At 38.1% G+C, this 22,354-nt stretch overlaps 1 protein-coding gene across 1 annotated transcript; it reads right to left on the reverse strand.

The window, feature by feature from the left end:
* Positions 1–603: 603 nt before the first annotated feature.
* Positions 604–21,529, reverse strand: snx30 (sorting nexin family member 30). Its single transcript, XM_083567990.1, has 9 exons — positions 21,246–21,529; positions 15,546–15,734; positions 14,043–14,153; positions 13,649–13,807; positions 11,802–11,991; positions 10,635–10,834; positions 8,680–8,766; positions 7,294–7,446; positions 604–4,252 (listed from the first exon to the last, which is right to left on the reverse strand). The coding sequence occupies exons 1-9, from the start codon at positions 21,384–21,386 to the stop codon at positions 4,181–4,183; spliced, it is 1,302 nt and encodes a 433-aa protein (XP_083424116.1). The 5' UTR covers positions 21,387–21,529; the 3' UTR covers positions 604–4,180.
* Positions 21,530–22,354: the final 825 nt, after the last annotated feature.

The following is a 22,354-nucleotide window of genomic DNA, read 5'->3' on the forward strand; positions in this document are numbered from 1 at the left end:
TCATCATGCACAAGTAGCTGAATGGTTTTTCACATTGTCAGGGGTTGAACTGGTTCAAGGTCTTCCTGATCTCTGGTCGTCTTCCAGTGATGTTCGTGCCGCTCGAAACACCTCGAACGACTTGTTGCAGCATCGCCGTATTGACTCGTCAAACCAGGGCCGGTTCTAGACATTTGGAAGGCAAAATTTCTATTGGAGGGCCTCCATCTCTGTACCGCTCAGAATAAATTAAAAGCTCTTGAAATAAATATTTCTTAGCTTTTTATTTATACAAACCTGTTATTAATACTTTGATTATATTAACTTGTGAACATTATTTAAACTTTAAGGTCAACACCTAATAAATAAATAAATAAATTTATAAACAAATATATGAAGGGACGTCTGGAGCAGCTCTTCTTATTCCTTGACCATGTCATTAACTAGGCTACCGTTAAAGAATAATTTGTTGTGATAATGTTTTTCACACAGAATTTCACATTTGCTCTTTGTTCAAACGTGTTCACGCACGTGTTCACCATTTACACCATTAGTCTCAAAACATTTCGACCTTGTACACAATGAAGTGGGGAACATTTTCAATCAGACAAAATACACAAAAAAAGCTTTTACACAATCCTTTTTAATCGGTTCAATATTTAAAATGTTTGTTAAACATATCGCTTCGAGACATCGATGCCATTTTTTCCCTCTGCGATCGAAACGTTGACATTTACATGAATGTTACAGTAAACAATTTACACACAAAGAAGGGAGAACGCAGAGCTAAAAACCTTGGGGTTTTGTTTTTTGGTCTATAAATTATATTCATTTTATAAAATACACACTGTCGTGTTTAACTTCTCCCCCTCGAGCCATACGCGGTGTTTCCTCTGCAATACAAAGCGGGTTTTACAAAGCGTTTCAACAAAATATGCACAAAATGCTATTTACTGTACAATCAAACTCCTCATTGGCTGCTTTATTCGTCCAATAAGCATTTGTGAATTTTAAAAAAAATAAAGGAAACAAAAAAGATAAATTCGGTTGGTGGGTTTCCCTTAAGAATTAGTGTAATAATCAGCACTTCATTCATTTTCCACAAGATCACACACAACTTGGTGTAGTGTAGCTGCCTTAGATATTACACAAACACCACACGGAAATCTTTCGAGAGCTTAAAAGAAGGATTTGGTTACGAGCGGAAATGAAAAGCGAGCGTCTAGTCTGTGTCTGGGCTTTTTTTTTTTTTTTTAGCTTAAAGGAAAAACTCCACCTTGAAGAGCTTGTAGATAAACCGTTATAAGCACCATTCCATCCTCAGTAACCTCAGATTTATCTGTTAGTAAAATTCTTGAAATCTTTATTCTTTGACGTGTAGGATCATGTCAACTCTGATTCCTTTAATATATATAATCCCATTCGTCTTTGCATCGTCTCTACCCAAAGTGAGATTAAGAAAGGGTCAAGGGCCTTACTCAGGGGCCCAATAGTAGCAGATTGGTGGCATGGGGATTAAAACACCAACCTTCCAAATAACCTACTGGTACATCAAGCTCAAACAGGTCACCTTGCACACTGCTAACACCCAGAGCCGTAATTCATCACGACTGCCTCATACAGCTGCATTGCAATCTGAAACTTTGTGTCCAACAGGTGAGTCCATAAAAATCTGGACATTATGATTTGTGCTGGACATTGCTGCACACCTTTTTATGAGCAAATCAGCACCTACAATATCTGATAATATTTCTACAATAAAAATGTGATGTACACTATTTAGCACTGGGGTTTTCAAATTATTTGCAGAAGGAAATCATTTAACTGAAAAAAAAAGAAATTATTCTGCACACCTGCATTATTTAAAAGCCTACAGGTATTTTCTTATTTGAGCCGGACAGCTTTTTTTCCCCACTTACAGAACACATCATGTCCAAGTTGGCATTATTCATAGTTCTACGTGATTTTCATGGTTTGGATATGATCTAAAAGGTGAATAAATTTAGGAACTCGATAAATCGAAGAATTCTCAGTTTAACTGAAGGTTAGAACAGAATTGATATTGTAGGAAAAATAAAAAAGATATCAAAAAACTTGTTTCATGGTGAATTTTTCCCTTTTTTTTTTCTTTACAGAGACGTGATAAACAACATCATTATCATCCACTAGGTGGGGCTAGAACCGCGGATTTGCATCTAACAGAGACTTCGAGAAAATCTCACCATTTTTTTTTCAAAGTTTACCATGCTAAACTGCAGATCTGGAATAAACAACATAAAAAATGCTTTGAGGACCCTTGGTATTTATATAGAACTGGTCAAATAAAAAAAAAAAAAAAAACAGACTGTAAATAAGGTCTTCCCAGTGAGACAAGTGCAGTGTCATAACACTTCTCAATTTCTCAGTTGCACATAGTTGCTTAAAAAATAATTAAATACGCAGTAGAACGAGAACCTGTAAGGATTAGGACAACAGCAAAGCCTTATTAAATTTGGCTGCAAGAGACCCAGAGGACCACTGAGACATGACTGGTCTCGCTGATGAGGATGGAAAGTCAGGCTCGTACACTGTGACACTGTGACCCTTCATACAACATGTTACGTCACAGCCCCAGTGTATAATACATTTTCTAACTTGAACGTTTAGTCAAATAATAAACTTATAACTCGGCGTCTACTCGACACCATGAAGCCTGTTCTCCAACATTTACACATCATGAGCTCGTATCGGTCTCGTTTTTCATGCACGTGTTTATAAGGAGTCGTAAAAAGGACACGTCTATAAATCCATCATGGCAAGAGACATAAAGCAACGTTCATATTTATAAAGTCTTAATCCGATATACAACCGCTTTTAAAAAGACTTTTACATCCATCTGACATACATGTTAAACTTTATATAATAGAATATTATAAAAAATTATATGTATTATGTATATTATTATATATGTATATTATATTAATACAATTAAATATGAAACACTTTTCTTAATCACACTTTCTTTGTCTATTTTGGTGTCCCAATTGACCCACGATTGATCTACGATGTGTTCGAACAGCATGTCAGATGCCCGATTGGCTAATCAGAGGCGAAGAAATCAGGATTTAATTTTATGACATCATAATTGCACAAAGCCTTCAGTACAGGGCTTCATAATAGTTATACCAGTGATCATAAACTGTTATGTAGCTTCAAATCAACAAAATTGACTACGTCAAAACAAGACACAAGTGTGGAAATAAACCTTGATATATTTCATGTGGGAACAAAACAGAAAAGGTCCTCAAAACACACCTGTGTAGAAAAGTATATGAAGATGTAAAACGTGTTCGAATCCCAGAGCGTTTCTTAATTAGTCCTGACGCTTACATTATAAACAAAAACCTTCTAAAGTTTCATGTCCTGCTGAGAAATCACATCTCTGTGAGAGAGAAAAAGAATAAGTGGTCTGGAGGCATTTCCTTTTTCCGATGCAGCGTTTTCGTTTCGTTTTCAACAACCTGTCAAAGCGGAACCCAACAATCTGGAGGAGATGTATATATGTGTATATATAAATATAAAAAAAAAAAAAAACATTTGGACGTATATATTTAATGAGGTCATGTAGGGCTGATTAGACAACCTTTAGAATCAACTCAAAAAAAAAAAAAACGTAAATCACAAATTGGAATGAAGTGTAAATGATCCCGTGCGAGACCTGTAGTGTTCCTGAAACAACACGAAGAAAAAATATGTATACACACCATACTTGGTGAAAGAAACGTGGACGATCCTTGGCCTGTCTTTTCACGGTCACGTGACGAGGCCGCGATACTAAAAAAAAGGGAATCATGCTGAAGACGAGCGGAATTTATAGATGAGGAAAACGTTTGGCGAGTGTTTCGCTGCTGTACTTCTCTTTTTCCTGCCTGTAAAAGTTCATAGGATAACTCCAGGTCATTGTGTGGTTTGTCTCGCTGTGCTTCTGTGGAACACAAAATGACCATGTTCTTCCATGCCGGAAAGGAGGAGATGGGGCTTGGATGGGATTTCATAAAAAAAAAAAGAAAAAGAAAAAAAAAAGAACCAACACACTTTACAAATATCGAGCGGTCTTTTTTTGTGTAGGCCATCCACTTGTTCCTCAGAGTCCCCGGTAGGAAAATGATGATCACGCCGCCATGATCTCACACTGATCATGAGAGCAGGTGATGCTTAAAGCTCAGTTCGTCTCTGCCTTGGCTTCCCGTTTGTCCTGTAAGACTGGAACGAGGGACTCCCATGCAGCAAGGCACTGCAGAGCAGAGACACAGGACAAGCAGCTGTTAACATTTGGCTTTTCTTTCTGGGCAAAATATGAAGGTTGTGGTTGAGCAGAACTTGAGTGGATCTCAATCGTGAATTCATGTACATCAGGTCGTGTGGTTCACTATATCTTGGTATATGTTCTGGTCACATGACTACCTACTGCACTAATGGCATTTATCAAAAAACGGCAGAATGAAGTTTCTAATCTCATCATCGGCCAAAATAAAATCTATAATATATCAAATAAAATTTTGTACATCGTCAGTATCATAAATGACATAACAGGTTTTCTATTTGCTGCGAAACCGCATCTCACATTAAACCCATCAACAGTGTGTGTATTTATTTCCTTTTTCGTTGTTGTTATTGCACTTTAATATGTTACAGTGTTTCTTTAATAAAAAATTAAAAAAAACACCTAGTTTGAGATTTATCTCCTTGCCTTTTTTCACCTGCACTAAAATCCCACGCCCCCTGGTGTTTAAAAAAAAAAGTAACTCTACATTTTGCTCTGATTAAATTATAAATGACTACTTTTAACTTTTATTTGAGTAGATTTGGACTTCAGTAAAAAAGATTTTAAGTAACTTGAGTAGAATATATGATTACTCTTTCCACCTCAGTATATCATTTGCTACCTCATTTACATCAACAACTCAAATCTAATAGATTTAAAAAATAAACAAATAAACTACATGAAATAATACCACAGACCCACGGACCCACCACCCTGCTTCCAGTAACACTAATATTACAGTAATGTAAATCCCACTTTACACACTGTATAGTGATGTCTTTATCTCTATTTATTATTTTCTTTCATTTTTCAAGTTTTTTATTTCTATAGCACCAACACACCATGACAAAATCCCTGTGCATGTAACCCATGACACTTGGCAGTGAGGATTCTAAAAGAAATAAATCATATATAACTGTTAATAAACCAAACTGTGAAGCTTCAGAAAAACTCCAAAACATAATGAGCAATCGAATCGGATTTGTAGGGATCGAACTTTCACGTGTGCTGGAAGAATTTCACGAGTACGGCAGACCTGAAAAACAAGGCAGACGCCCTAATCACTAGTGAACTAAGAAGCTGCTTGAGATGGACCTCATTGTTTTTGGGTTTTTTTTTTGTTATGCTGTGCAATCTTCGCCTTTTCCATTACCTGAAGCAGAAAACATTTGTTCTTGTAGATGATTAAACAAAAAAAAAAAGGCAAGAAAAATAGGGAAACCCTTTTTCGGAAAATTGTGCATGAAGGCATACATGAAGGTGCCTTGCGAAGAACTATTCATTCTATAAATCCTTACTGCAAAGTGTTTTACACATTTTCAGTAAACTTTATTACTATTTAACTGTTTTAGTTAAATAGTCTCTTGGCTCTGTGCTCTGTACTTTCCTCTTTGGCTGGCGTGTTTGGAATTTCGCAGTGCTGTGTCAGTGTTTGGCCGAGCGAAGGGGCTAAAAGGTGAACGACGCTCTAAGCGCAGCCGAGCAAACTCAAGACTACGAGCAGTGCAGCTGAATGCTGTCGAGCTGTTGCGTATACACATGTGATGGATGTTTCCGGACACCACAGGCAGAGGAGAGAAACGAGCAGATTCTTAGGCCTTGTGCTGAAAAGAAAATGTATGTAAAAAAAAGTTTCTGTTTCAGAAAGTGATGAAATTACAATTTTCTTTTTAGTTAAAATGAGTTCGGTGTCCAAATTGTAAATTTTCCTCCAGTTTGGTCTGGAGCTACAAACAAAGAAAAGTTGAAAGCTGCAAGTGTGTAGCTTGCGTATTAAAAACAATGTGAGGAAACAGAAATCGGCCTAAAATGACATTCATAATCATTTATCAGTCGTTATGCTGGATGAGTTTTTACCGACCAAACCATACACAAAAAAACAAAAAAAAACACAAAAAAAACAGATTTTCTTCATAAATGTAATGTAAATCTTAAGATAATTTGTATTTAGCAACGGCCTCAAATAGTCTCACAGAACTTGTGCCAAGTCATTCATATGAAATGAATGCGTTTTACATAAAAGTGCAGCAATTCATTGCGTGTGACTGAAATTTTAAATCCTATCAAACAAGAGAACAAGAGAGGCTCATTGTGGTTCTGGAATAGATTTAGTCTTTTTTCTATTCATTATAAAGCATCCGAATCAAATTTCTACACATCTTCATAGCTACATATCTATTTCTCAGGGAAGTCCTAACAGGCCATGCAACATAAAAGTTGGTTCTCTTTATCGTGACTTAATTTCCTTTCATCTTTCCTGCATCACTTACAGAATGCTTCACTTACACTCAATGGCCATAAAGATCCCGGTCCCTCGAGTTGGAGGCCAACAGATTTGACTACACGTTCAGGTTCGCTATATTGTCTTGACAGCCTCCTTCTCAAGTGTCAGAGACGTATGTCTAAGATGACAATCACGTACAGACACAAAGCTATTTTAGTTTGAGTCCCTGATCAAAGTAAAGCGAACACGATCATCCATGATGCTGCAATGATGCCGCCTCCAGAACATGCTCTTTCTGCCGAATACACGGAACAGTTCAGTACTGATTCAGTTCAGTACTGAATTTTAAGTCAAAAAGACTTTTTTTATGGTGAGAAAAGAAAAAATATTGTAACACATGGCCTCGTAGGACTTGCGTAATTTCTACACATCTTCATTCAAATTACTTCTAAAGTGCAATCCTATTAACTACGAATAAATTTGCATACATAAATCAGCACCTGAAGGATTTGTATTTCTAGAAAAATTCTAAAGGAATTGAAACTAATAAAGGTTTTCGTTCGACTCACCCGTGTAGACAGTGGTGCCGTACGGTCAGAGGACGAAAAAAAATAAAAAATAGAAGCAACATTTAATTGAGATTACAATATATTCAGTGCTAGGGCTACAGAATTCCCACCTGGATTTCCCAACCCTTTTCTCCTCGACCTTCCTTTTAATTTTCTTTCATTCCACCACTCACCCATCCACTGTCTCTTGTTATATCTCTGTCTCTCTGTCTGTTTACCTTTTCATAGTACTGGATGTTTTTGTCTGCCATGCTGGTCAGCAACTGTCTGAAATCCTGCCGCTTGTTATTCTGCCAGCGCTCCCAGTCGGCCTTCAGGTCAGCGTTGAAGCACTCCAGCCGGTCCTGGCACTTCTCCACATCAGTGGGCACCTGCATGAGGACACAAAGTGTTCTTTCCTACTACAAAAAATGTCAGAAATATCTGCAAAAACATCTGGGCAGCGGCCTCGTACAGTCATAACACAAGTATACGCCACAATTCACCCAACAGTAATGCTGTCAAAATGTAGAAGTTTAGTGCCTATAATTTGATTCCTAATGAGTGAGTCAGTGGCAAAGAAAAACACCCTGAGACTTCATAAAGAAGAAACTTAGAAAGGAGCCAGACTTCGAAAGGGAACCCTCATCCTCTTCATCCAATGCCCATTCATTTCAGTTCCATCATTGTGGCGGTGTAGTGTTCAGTAATGGGCGTGTCGAACGTGTAGAACTATTCATCAAACTTCAGGCAAAACCATTGTATATACATATATAACTTTTTTTCTGATAAATATTTAATATATATGAACATTATTACTTGTCAGCTATTTGGCTATTAAACACAATTGCAATATAAAAATGATACACTTTTCTTTCCTTTTGTTAAAATATGATTTGTTTTATCAGACGCCACATGTTGATCTAGAAATTAGAGGTCGACCGTTTCATAGGTTTTGCCGTTAAATCTGCACCAAAAGTTGATTGTTGGAATTATCGGCAAAAATCCATACCGATAGTTTTTCCAGCTTCCGCTCTGGTCATTGCGATATCGGCCTCTAGAGACGAATCACTGAAACCACATGCTGTTTGTTTTTACGCATGAGACTGCGTGCTGCATTGAGTGCGCAATATTTATCACATATTAATTATATTTATTTATTAATAGATTCATATTTATTTTTATATTTCATTTTACACATGTCCATGATTCTGTACTGTTTTACATTTTTAGATTAATCGACTTTTAATTGAGCAGTTGAGGGTTAAGGGCCTCGCCCAGGGGCCCAGCAGTGGCAGCTTGTTGGTGCTGGGATTTGAACTTGTGACTTTCCAATCCAGAGTCTACTGCCTTAACCACAAACACTGATTGTGTGGTGAGGTAGACTCTCATGTTTATCAAAGGAGTCAGTGTCACCGCTGTAAAGAGGTGAAGCTGCAACTTTCACAACACCAGAATATCTTGTGGTTTTTCTGGAATATATCGAGCTGATATTTGTTCTCAGACTTTTTAAGATGGGTGTTGTCAAATGAACAAATAGTTAAGAACCGCTATGACGTATGTGATTACAGGAATAAAAATGACTTAAAATAACAGTCGTGCATCATAAACTTTAGGATACTTACAGTTGTCTTCTTTTCCTCACGGAACGCTACAGCCTCCAGTTTAGCCTCGTACTCGGCCTGAACTTGGTCCCTCTTCTTCAAAACATTCTGCAATTTGAGAGTAGCGACATAACAGTCGTTGAGCATAAACTTCACAAACAGCCTTCAAGTGTCTATAAATTTGGTTATAAAACCAAGATGCCATTATAGAATGAGTCATAGTTGTCTGAAATTAGTTCACAGCTCAGCGTTTGGCATCGCTGCACTCGCACACAGTGAGGCAGCTCCAATATGGAAAAGCAGCTTTGCATCGTCTGTGTGCTCGGGAACTTCAGGGAGAAAAATTATGGCCTGGTAGATTACAAAAGTTAACAGTGTGCTGTCAGCACCAGCGATAAACTGAGCGTCCTGGTCTATTCTCATCACAACGCTGTCAAATGAAGGATTTATGCATTCGCCTTTTGTTTTTCAGAGATCTGCAGGGCAATAACTCATAATACCGGAAGATCAGGTCAAGAGATCGGTCCCGTAGTGAGATCAATAGTGGGGCTGCAACAAACGATTGTTTTAATAATCGATTAATCGGTTATTTTGTCCCGATTAATCGGATTAAAAACATTTATGGATATTTTGCTTATTATAACTTTATAAAATCCTAATTCAGAGTATTTATGTATAAAAGTGTACTTTAAAACATGCAAAAGCCACATATTTAGTGTAACTATCTTTAATTTTTATATTTTATAATAACGCTTGGGTGCTTGTTGAGGAGTGCATGGGGGATTTCTCCATGCGCAAATTATGATCCCCGACATATTTCCCGTGTTTTGTTCTCAATTGTAGTGCCAATCCTTGTGAAAATGATATGAAACCACACTTTCACAGATCGGAGTTTCACAGATGATTTTACACATTACACATTTTATTCACTTTCATTTTATATGAAAACACAACTCGAGAGTGAGGGTTTAGCTTGTGAAAACTGCATCCTTCATCTGTTCTTGTGCAACACTTCCTTTCTCTTTCTTTAGCTATTGAGCAAAAAAGAAAGCAGAAGCTTCATCGTCTATCAAGTTTTAGATAAACAGACGGTTCCTGAGATACGATGGTTCGACTTACGACAATACGGCAAAATTGTAAAAAATATATTTAGCACGCCAGGCACTCGTAGCAGCGTATGCTCATACATACATAATATATACTGTATAGTTTATACAATACGATACTATAAATTGCTCTGTTCTGCTAAATTACTTTATGTAATATGTTAAATTGTTAACAGTTTAATACCACATATACCAAACCGAAATTCCTTTAGCAAAATATTTTGGTACAAATAAGATGTGTGTGTATATATATATATCTGAAAAACAACCCAGTGAAAACATGGCATTTGTGGTCAAACAGTTCTGCACTTTGCCATCTGCATATTTAGTTCCTACCTGCATGCACTTCTCATTTTCTGAAAATGTATAACTATGATGCTTTCATTTTATCCAGGCATATATGGCTTCTTGTAAAATATGTGGCAATATCACAAAGAATAGTTTTCCGTTGCTATTTGTGAATAAATAGGAAACTGTGCATAATGTAGTTTTAGAAAACCAGCTATCAGGAGCAGAAAACAACGTGATCTTTTGCTACTGTAGCCCATCTGGTGTCTGGTGTCTTTTTGAGAAGCTTTTCTGCTCTTCACACGTGTAAAAAGTGATTGTTTGAGTAACTATTGCCTGTACATTCTCCTCTTACCCCTTACCCTCTTTCCTCCATGTTTTCATTTAGTTACACATATTTATCATGCCTTCCTTATTAGGTCATATTTCTTGGCTCAGACCCCCCTTTAAGAAAAGCTACCACTCTTAAACCCTTCACTCTTTCTTATCTGGCTGTTCTTCAACGACTGCGGTAGGTCTGTTGATCCCCACACATTCCTAAAATAACTACAAGACCAGACATAAGTCTAGCAAGCGGTCTACCTTCATGGATTCAACGTAGAGGACGTATTCTCGCAGGACAGGCAGGAAATCATCGCTCATGTCCTCGGTAAGTTCCTCCAGGGTGCTGCAGCAGTTAGCCACACAGCCTGAAACGCCGTCCAGCGGCTCCTGAAGCTCCTGCTCGAAGGATGCCCATGACGAGTGGAGCGGCCCGTACTCTCTCAGCTCCACTAGGTACTCTAATGGAGAAACATGTAGGAGAGAAAATTGGGTTTTATTTTGCATTGTATCATAGGGCACTATTTGGGATTTATAGAGTCCTCTGGTGAACTTTGGTTTCCCAAAACTGACCTCAGGAATATATATATATATATATATGTGTTAGAAATGGTAAGATTCACCGAGTCACATCGGTACATGAGCATAAAAGTTAAGGATGTGATTCAAAGATTTTTTTTAAAGTTTGCATCGGATACAAGTTATCATTTGTATCGCAACGCATCATTTTTAACATATTTGCTATAAAAAAAACTATTTATTACTATATAATTATTAGTAGATAATAATTAGAGACCGAGACGTGTCCTGAGAGACACAGAGAATACAGATTAACATGGCAGAGGTAGAGCTGTAACTTCCTGCAGACAGAACAGGAAAATAACGTCTGCTTTTATTTCATCTTTTTGCACTCGAAAGGCGTGTTAGTGAAAGGGGCCATACGTTAGAATTTGGAAGGGCACTTAAGTAAATTGATGATTTGCTGTCTGTCTGAACCCAAGAAATAAAAGCGAACTATCTGTACCATATTTAATTGCATAGCCTCATATTTTTTTAATTGAAACCCTTTGTGTTGAATTGAATCGGATTGAGTTGTGTCAGTTGGCTGTGCATCGAGATGCGAATCGCATTCGCCTCAGTTATGGAGATGCACATCCTTTAAAAAAAAATAAAGCAGAGTTCTTTTGAAGTTTCTTTGAACAGTTATAAATAGCCTAGAAAGACTTTTAAAACACTGCAGTCCTACTAAACTAAATTTCCCAGTATAAAGTGAGGATATTAATAATCGCACAAACAAATAACTAACTTTAGCATTTTTACGAGACCTAAGATCATGTTCACTTTCATTACTTCCCCCATACTTCTTCCTGAACATTCTGAGACCTGGAAAGCCAATGTTAGTAAGCAGATAGTCGACGTAGCTCTAACCTGACTGCTCTTTGATGATCCTCTGTGCTATCCGGTCGATGGTACCCAGCTTCTGCGTGAACATGTCCAGATAATCACCCATTGTGGCGAAATCGACCGGCCGCGCTCTCAGCTTGTAGCCGCCCGTCACATACTTCACAGACTCGCCCATCTTGGACAGCAGAGCCAGGCCTTGCCTTTTGTTCAAATCCTTTAACACAAACATGAAACAGTTCGTACCAGACATCCTTCCGATCTACTTAGTAACGTCTTGACTTTTCCAGTTCTACAAAAGTGCTCATTTATCATTCCGTTTATCTCTCCGGCTCCCTTAGGCCTCTGGTTCTCTTCCTAAATGTCTGTTGTTAACATCACGATACAGTATGAAATCAGAGGAGTTGAACTGAACGAACAGACAGAAACTTCAGGTGTCTTCCTGGAGCTTTGAAGCTTGTACAACACTTGCAATGGATGACAGTTTGCAGAATGACAATATTTATAATAACATTATATAAAATTTTATTCTTGGTCACAGCATCAGCAATAAATCCAGCATTACGGCCAGTGTCTTGTAAACCAGTGAAAAGCAGCAAGCGTAATACTATAACCTCTTCTACTTGAGTCTACAGATCCCTTTAAGTTAAATGTAATAAATAGATTTTTCCAATATTAAAAAATATATTAAAAAATTAAACCAGTTATCAGCAAATAAAATAGCTTTGGTCCGCCAGCCACATTCTTGTGTGATGTGTCCCCATGTTTCTTCGCTCACCAGCATATACGAGGTGGCACCAAAACGTTTTGAGACTAGTCGTGTAACACGCCAACAGATGGCAGCACAAGGCAGCACACACAGTCACAGGGAGCGCCGACTTTTATAAGTCAGTGTGTCAAAAGAGCTCTTTGGCTCTTTCGAGATGAAGATCCAGCTCAAAGGTTGCAGTTTTTGATACCATCACAGAGATCCACCACAAATCGGAGAAGGTGCTTAACACGCTTCGAAAAGAAGACTTCCAGGACACATTCCAGACGTAGCAGGAACACTGGGAGTGCGGTATTGCTGTACTATTTTGAAGGTGAGAGTGTGTTAGCTTTTTTGTTATCAGATACCACCTTATATAATATGAGCTTCACCATCTCTGGATTGTTCATGGTATTAAACCAGAGAGTGTGTACATTAAAATTAAAATGTCACTCATTAATCATGTAATGAGATTATGCAGCAGTGACAGATATAACCTTTGGATCAGTAGAACATTTGCCCTGTCATAAATTCGAATTATTCTCAGAGACTTTGGGAACCAGGTTTTGTTGAATAAATATACTGTCCCTCTCTGAGACTGAGAGTTGTATCAAATCCCAGTCAGTTTTAAATATTTGGTTTTTACTTTATCCACAAAGCTTAACTTTATTTTGATTTGTCTATTGAATAATAACACTTCTTCTACTTTTCTCTTTTTTTTTTCAATTTGTTGATTAAATCCCTTCTTGAAAAATTGCTTTACTTCTTGTCTTTTTCACCGACTTGTTTGATCTTTTCTTCATTCTGGGAGGTTGAAAAAGGCTGTTGGGTTGATCTTGGTTGTTAAGGTGAACAATTTGATTTGTATTTTAGAAAATAAAACTTTAAACTGTTTCTGATTTGTGCATCTTTGAGCCTACGTTCAATACGAGTTCAAATTGGACACTCGGAGACTTTTACTCAAGCCATATTGGAATTGATGATTTTTATTTTTACCTGTAATGGAGTAAGTTTTGTGGTAAGGTATCTATACTTTTAATCAAATATGACTTTCAGGTACTCGTTACACCTCACACACACACACACACACACACACACACACACACACACAAATGTGTGCACTAACCTTGGCAGACAGGAAAGCACTGAAGTGCTCGTTGAAGGAAAGGACAGGGTGATCTGCAACCCGTTTCAGGAACTTATCCAGGGCTTTTCTCCGCGTCTCGACAAATTCTTCTGAAAAACGATCCACCACTCCTTTCATCACAAATTTTTCAGGTAGTGGCTTTGGAGAACACGGGAAAAACACACCAAGATATTGAGGGCAAAACATACAAACAAAGAAGTGAAAGCCAATCTTTCTTAACACAATTATCTAGAATGCACACATGAGGTCTTTTTTCCCATATTCTACCATTTTTTTTCCAAAATCACTCAAATTAAATAAGTTCCATTTGAGTTTGGATACGCTTTTCTGTCTTATATAACTTATATCAGTTTATATTTGAGGCTCTACCTACTGGAATAAGGTGGGTTGGTTGGCTGTCTTCGAGCTTGTTCCTCAGCCAATCAAAGTCTTGATAGCGCCTCCGCACAGAATATTCCGGAAGGTCAAACTCTGTTCTGGTGGTCTATGGAAAAAAAACAAATAAAAATACATTAATGAGAGAAAATCATTCTTTTAATTTACAACCACAAACAGGAACATTGAAAAGATTATCGTTTCTCCGCCCCACCCCAATTCCACACCTAAATTCAGTCTCGTCCAAATTCCACCCGTCTATCAGGAAGAAACGTGTGTGAAATTATGTACACAAAAATAAAAATTATTTTTTTTTTTAACAAAATGGCTTCTCCAGGCAAAAGTCAGTATTTATGGTGAGCTCTGAGATATTAGGGAGCCTGTCCTGAAGTTTCCTAAAGTAATCTTTTGGTATATATGATACCAGGTGTTTTTAAGCTCTTCTTCTTTAGATTTACATTGTCTTTATTTATTATTATATGTCCAGGTGACCCCATACTGCCTCTATAACATTTGGGGTCCAGATCATTAATGTCACTGCTTTAGCATCTGTTTTTCTTACAAATATGATTTCGCTTGGGATCCTTCTCATGCTGTTTTCCTGCTTTCCATAAGAAATGGAATGATGAAGTAAAACCAGCCTGTATTTCTGAGCATTTACGATCTCATCAATTCTGACAATATCTCCAACACCAAGGCAGAAATGCAGCCGCAAACCAGGAAGGATCCGCCAGCACTCGTTCTTCCGTCAGTCTCCGATGACTGGACCCAAAGATTTCAAACTTCAGACCACATAATAATAATTTCCACTGATCTTTATTGCAATTATTTCAAGCGTTAGCTCAGGATTATGGTTCAGCATCAGGATCAGGATCAGATATTTTCCGACGCTGCAAACAAATATCCCTCCGACACCAGACAGACTCACTAGTTCTAAGTTGTTCTATTTTCTCTCTGTGAATCTGGTGAGCCTTAAATCAATAATCCGTAATGGAGACATAATGCAGCAGTTATTCATTAACCATCTTTAACCTGTTCATCATTAACTGTTAAAGATGAATGTCTCCTCCAACGGAGAGCAAACAATCCTCCAGAGAAGAGGAATATCCCTGCTAATAGATCACCATGTACAGCTTTTCATTTTATCAGCCTACCATCTGTCTCAAAACTAGCTTTGTCTTAGTTTTATTAGTTTTAGTTTTATTCAGTGTTCAAATATTATTTTCCTTTCGAAATATGGAAATCCATGGAGCTGGAAAAGCACCTGATATTACAAAATTTCAATCGTCCTTGTGACAAAATGAAACTAGAACCTGAACGATTTCTCAGAAGGTAGAACGAGGGAGATCAATCGAACCCCACTGAATGAAACTGAATCTTCAGACAAATTGGAGTTAAAAAGTACAGAATGTGTGTTAGAATCAATTTATTATTTATTCAAACCACCTGATGGAAACGGACTGTTTTAGTCTCAGTGATTGAGGACATTTGACCCACAGACCTTAGTAGACACTCTGTATGTGATGTACGTCTCCATGGCGGACACGTGTTTCTTCGGGTCGTCCACGGTCACAAACAGATCCCGCATCTCTCCGTCCAGGTCGTCGTCAAGCTGCAGGCGATTTAGCAAAGAGGACGAAGAAGCCGGGCTGGACGTGTCCACCGCATTACCGTTGGGGAGACTTAAGTCCTAGAACGCGACAAAAAATGGTGATTGTACAGCAGAAAGATGGACGAACGTGGCCTGTAATAAGCATATCATATTATAAATACACGTTTTTAATTGGTACCAAATGATCCATGGCCCGGTATCTGGGGAGCTCTGCTGTAACAGATATCTGTATCATATTTGATCAGTGTATTATTCAAATACACATTGCCTTTGACTGAAGGAAATTTGTAAAATATGAGTTTTGCCTGAATGTGTATCTGCATCTCCATAACTGAGGCTGCTGCGATCTCGAATCTCGATGCATAGCCAACGATATGATACTTCCGATTTTTAATTTGATTCGAAACAATGATTCGATGCATTACGATGCGATAGAAAAAAAATACAAAATAATTACGTAAAAAATGCGAATAGTTCACGATAGTTCATCAATTTACTTAAGTGCCTTCTGACTTCTAAAACATGGCCCTTTCACACACAGGACTTTGTAGCGCAAAAAGAAAAAAAAAATTTAAAGAAAACCAGATGTTTTTTTCCTGGTGTGTCTCCTGGAAGTTACAGCTCTACCTCTGCCATGTAAATCTGTATTCTATGTGACTCTCAGGACATGCAGTACAGTAACAGTAAGTCGTCCTGGATAAGGGCATCTGCAAAATGCCGTAAATGTGTAAATAACTGCACTAATAACTGTGCTTTGACTAATCAGGTTTTTCAGTTCCAAATTCATGGTCCTTCTCATTCACATTTCCTGTACATAAAAAAAAAAAGATTAAGTTGTTGTTTTGAAACACATGAACCACTTATTTCTATCTGAATCAGGCTTTAGATCAGCTCAGAACTGAGTCAATGATGAGTAAGGGTTTAATTGAGTGAGTTTTTCATGATGCAGACTACAGTTTTGTCCCTGGTGGTGTACTATACCCTGTGGTCCTGCTCCGAATCCACCCCATCACGGTGCAGACGGAGAGTACACAAGACTCGAGGATGTAAAAGCAAGCATTAAAGCCACTCCTCAAGACTTTATTACAGTCCTGAATGTATGATGTGGAGCTTTTATGATCACTCACAGTTCTCTCGAGTGTGAGCGTGTCTCCAAATAATAATTACAATTTTGCATCCAATAAAATCCGATAATCTTCCCGGACTCAGTGTGTTAAAGTCTCTAGGGAGCAGACAAAGTGAGAAATTTGACACTCTAAGCGCTCATACGTCTCATGGGCTTGCTCAAACAAAAGCATTGCGACATGGCATGAAAAAAAAATTTATAATATGAAGAAGAAGAAGAAGAACTATGCTTGTAAGACCGTCAACGTCAGCTTGATGTTATGATAATGTTCAACGGATCTGGAGCAAACAAACCAAAAATTAGAGGTCGACTGCTCATATTCTGTTTGTATTCTGGAACCTCTGAAGGAAAATTTAATAAAAAGGAGTAATAAAATCGCAAAGCATTTCTCAAATAAATGACAGATCCACCAACTGATCAGGTCACGATAAACTTAAACACACTTAATACTGGAATAACACAGAAGCTAGAAACAGCGTTTTTTTGTGTGTTGATAGAAGGAAAAAAATGACAATTACACATACGGTGCATCAGCCTCCTTGTCTGTATGAACGCAGTTATGTGATGCTCATAAAACAGCGTTAAACTGCTTCTAATTAATACTTGTCTTAACTAATAATACAATATTTCAGGGGTCACTGATTAAAAAAGCAGCATCAAAAAATTCAAAATTCCTACCTGCTGTAAATTGGACCGAGGAGATTTCACGAAAAGCAGAACGAGACGAAAAGCTTTTGTGTCTTGAGGCAGAAGGAAAATAAGTTGCTGCGAAAGCAAATTCTCCAAACCAACATCCTCCTTTTGAATCTGGAACTTCTGGAAACGGTGACAGTATTTTCCTGACTGCGTGCCCACTTTTTTTTTTTTGGACGCACAAACAGCGTCCAGCTGCAGATCCGTACGAGCCGCGCAAAACTCATTATTAAACTAAACCAAATCTTGAACGAATGGAATTATGTTGTGTCTTAAACACAGGGTTTCTGCAGGTTTCACAAAGTCAAATTTAGGACTTTTTAAGACCTTTTACTATTTTATTTTTTAATTAAAGAGCTCTATTACGACATCAAGAACACAAACACAAATTGTTTGTTAGCGACTGGCCTTAACCGACCCCTAAACTTATTTTTATGAATTAATTAATTTTTATGAATTAATAATTAATTAAAAGTATCGCTAAACTTGCACTTCCCCAGATCTGAAAAATGCAATCCGTTTTACATGGAATTTCAAAGAGATCAAAGAGATTTAAAGAGAATAACAGAAAGCTGATTCGCTGTTGCATATTTGTCTCATTTGTGGTCGTAATTGAAGTTGACAGGGAATTATATTTGGACTGGTGAAAGAGTGCTATGGGAGGATTTCAATGAGCTTTAGAGGAAGCGTTACACAGATATTAAAACATTAAGACCTGTTTAAAATGAATTTTCAATTATAAGCGAATAAATTTTTTTACTTGTTTTTTTTTTTTTTTTTTTTTTTTTTACTTATTTGCAGAAACCCCCTAAACAGGAAGACTGCCTTCCTGTCTTATCCCAAAACAAAAACCATTTATCAGAGGTCTGAACCAGAAGCGTTACGAGGGGGTAAAAAGCGCCGACTTTGCAATTCATCAAGTACTATCTAAAAAAAAAGGAATTAACCAGGAAGTAAAAAAGGTTAAGATGAGCGAATTGTGGTTTATTGCTTCCTCGTGAGTAATGGAGCAGAAAAGGTGCTGAGAGAGGAAATCTTGGGATGTGGATTTTTATTTTCACAGGTAAATGAAGCCTAATGTGAGGTGATTCGGCTTCGTCATCAGCTGGTGATGGAAGTGTACTGTGTAGGGACGAGTGATGGACTACGGATGCTCTTGAAGAAGGCGGGGAGATAAATGAGATACTCCCATGATGCCGCTGAAGGGAAATAATGAACAGCAGTGCTGTCTGAGGTGAAGCAGTGTACCAGCGAGTCTGTTCAGGGTTTTACATTTAAATTTATGGCGTTTGGCAGACGCCCTTATACAGAACGACCTACATTTATCTCATTTAAACAACTGAGCAGTTATGGGGTTAAGGGCCTTGTTCGAGGCCCAGGAGTGGCAGTTTGGTGTGGCTGGGATTTCAACCCAACACCTTCTGATCAAAAGTCCTGATCAGAACATCTTATCCACTATGAAGACCTCCTGTACAATTAAGTGCTTTGAAGTTTTTTCGACAAACCTTTGATCATGTAGCGTCTATACATACATACACACTACACGGACTAAAGTATTTGGACACCTGCCTTTCTCAGCAATATGTGGTTCTTTTCCAAACTGTTACCGCAAAGTTGGAGGCACACAATTGTATCGGGCCCAAATCTGTTCCAGGATGACAATGCCCCTGTGGACAAAGCCAGGACATATGCTTTACATGGGTTGGAGTGGAAGATCTGCTATAGAGCTACATCCCTATTAAACACTTTTGGGATGAATGTGAACACTGACTGCACCCCAGACCTCCTCACCTTCTCACCTACATCAGTACCTGACTTTACTAACACTCATGAGTCTGAATAAGCACAAACATCCACAAGCACACTCCAAAATCTAAAACATCTTCAGAGAAGAGTGGAGGGAATTGCAAAAGCAAATTGGGACTAAATGTGGAATGCAAAAAAGCACATACCATATACTTATGGCCAGGTGTCCACAAACTTCTGGCAAAATAGTGTATAAGATTTTATGTGGATTATCCTCAGATCTTCATGATGTTACATGAGAAAGCAAAAAATCTCATATTTGATTAAATGAAACTATCAAGTATGAGGCAGTGCAAAATATCAGTGGTATAAAAGAAATAGTGTGAGAACTATCTCACTCACTCACACACACACACACACACACACACACACACACACCGGCAGCGTTTCTTTTGAACACCAAACACAGTAAGCAGAAAGACTGGAATCCTTCCATTTATAATCCAAACACATTACAATGCTGCCTGTCCTTCTGTGGAAACCGGACAACGTAGTTCTTCTGTCTATTTTCACTTCCTGTTTTTGGAGGATTGAAAGAAAGATATAATATGCAATCCATCAAATTCATGTTCTCTACCTTCTCGAGCTGCATCTATCGCTGCAGATGTTGTGTCAGTGAAGTGCACAAAAAAAAAACAGATCAATCCAAATAGAGGCTGCAGGAATCTACAAAAAATAAATTTGAGAATGATCACACAAGTTCTACTGTCTTCAATCCAATGGGCAGTTTAATCACATGAGATCTACTCCCATCCGTAAAAAGGATCAAGTGCACTCTTCACTCCCATTGGTAGATAGTTCACAAAAGATCTACTGTGTGGATTACACATGCTCTATTCTATTCCTCCTTTCGTAGATCAAACACACAAGCTCTATGGTATTCACACCTATAGGTAGATGGTTCACAAGAGCTCGACTATCTCCACACCCATTGCTAGATCTATCACACAAGATCTATAGTCTCCACTCCCATTGGCAGACGGAGCACACATGCTCTACGGTCCCAGTTTCTATTGGTTGATGAATCACAAGAGCTCCAGTGTCTTTACTTCCATTGATGGATCAAAGGTGGATTACATGCACTCCACTACCATTGGTACATGGATCGCACACACTCCACTGTCTTCGCTCCTATTGGTAGACGGATCATATGCCATCTTCTCTACCATTGGTAGATGGATCACACAAGCTCTACTGTCTCCAATACCATTAATAGATGGTTTACAAGAGCTCTACAGTCTTCACTCCCACTGGTTGACAGATCATGCATACTCCACTCTCATTGGTAGAGGGATTATACACAGTGTTCAATCCCATTGGTGGACAGATCATCTGCTCTCTTCACTCCCATTGGTAAACAGATTATACACACTCTCCACTTTCATTGGTAGACAGATCATGTGAACCCAACTGTCTCCACACCCACTGCTAAACTGATCACATGCTTTTTACTGTCTTCCCTCCCATTGGTAATCAGATGATGTACACTCTACACGCCTCGATCCCATTGGTAGATGTGCACCAAAACACACCATATTTTCATAAAGTTAAACTTTGTGATATCTCTGGACACGCCTACTAGCCTGGTCACCAGTTTCTGGTCTCTTTTCCACTGAACGTTCTGTCTGAAAGTTCCTCGAGGATGTATTAAACCCTCGAAGAGTTCGAGAAGCACATGATTGGAGACATCCTGCGATGTGTGCATCACCATCCAGGCTTTCAATCACTCTGACACTTTAATAAAGATTAGAAGAACAGTTCATAGTGACAGTTTGATTAGACAGAAGTGATGATCAAGAGTAAGTTTTCTATCAACAGCACCTGAATATTAGAATACTGTATCCCAGATCAGTCAAATGGGTGAAGATTATCCTCAGATCCACATGAGGGGTGAATCAGCCCCAACCCCCCCTTCAATAAATTCCCCTGTGTTGGATGGAGAACGGGGGAACCCCTGCGCTTACCCTGTGGCCGATGCTGCTGCTGGTGTTGGCTGCATCTGGGCTGGGAGTGAGGAGCGACTCCTCCGCGGATAGCGGGTGGCAGATGTCCTGGATGGATTTCTGCCCGGACGAAGGCAGAGTTTTCGGGGTGCCGGCGCTCATCGTGCGAGCAAGCGAGAGACAAAACGCGCCGCAAGATCGCCTTACCTTCGGCCCCTCAGGTGGGTCTGGAAATCTCGGAGCAGCGCGGAGACATCTGTCAGCTGACTGGCAACGCGCAGAACCGGAAGCCCGGCGCGCACAAACGGAAACCAGAATTTTCCCTATGCTAACAATAATAACAATAATTATATATATATATATATATATATATATATATATATATATATATATATATATATATATATATATATATATATATATATATATATATGTAAATTATTTGTATCTTTTGCTCCATACAAAACATAATATAAATATTATATATAAATATATATAATATAATAATATACATTTCTGGATCATACCGTATCAATGTCTTGTGGGAAATAAAAAAAGGAGGGAGCCTTATATATATATATATATATATATATATATATATATATATATATATATATATATATATATATATATATATATATATATATATGTTGTTTTTTCATGAAGTTTTCATTGGTGGAATCAGCAACATCTTTATTGGCAAGTATAATAGGTTGCATGTACAAGGAATTTTCATTGTGTTATAAAAAAAAACACTAGGAAAATAAAATAAGACAATAATAAATAAAGGCAAAAAACATTAACTATAAAGGTTGTGCATGGGGATGTAAAATGAGACAGTGCAAATATACTTTTTCGAAAAAGATGACTATCAGAAAAGCTGCACACATTGTGCCCGAAGTTCCCACACCATGTACATTTGCCTCTCTTGATTTTCTTGGTATTTTGCGTGTTTTGTCTATTCTCGAGAATTAGGACTGTTATTTTGTAGAGGAAGAGGACTTTTGTGATCGCTCTAGCGGCTCTTAGACTTCCTTCCGGTCGGAGGCTGGTTCACTTTCCTGAAAGACGATTTCTGCAGTGGCAGCACTAAACATGATGGTGAGCGTTTTTTAAAATATATATACACA

This window comes from Silurus aristotelis (genome assembly GCF_946808225.1).
Source record: "Silurus aristotelis genome assembly, chromosome: 18".
Lineage (NCBI taxonomy): Eukaryota > Metazoa > Chordata > Actinopteri > Siluriformes > Siluridae > Silurus > Silurus aristotelis.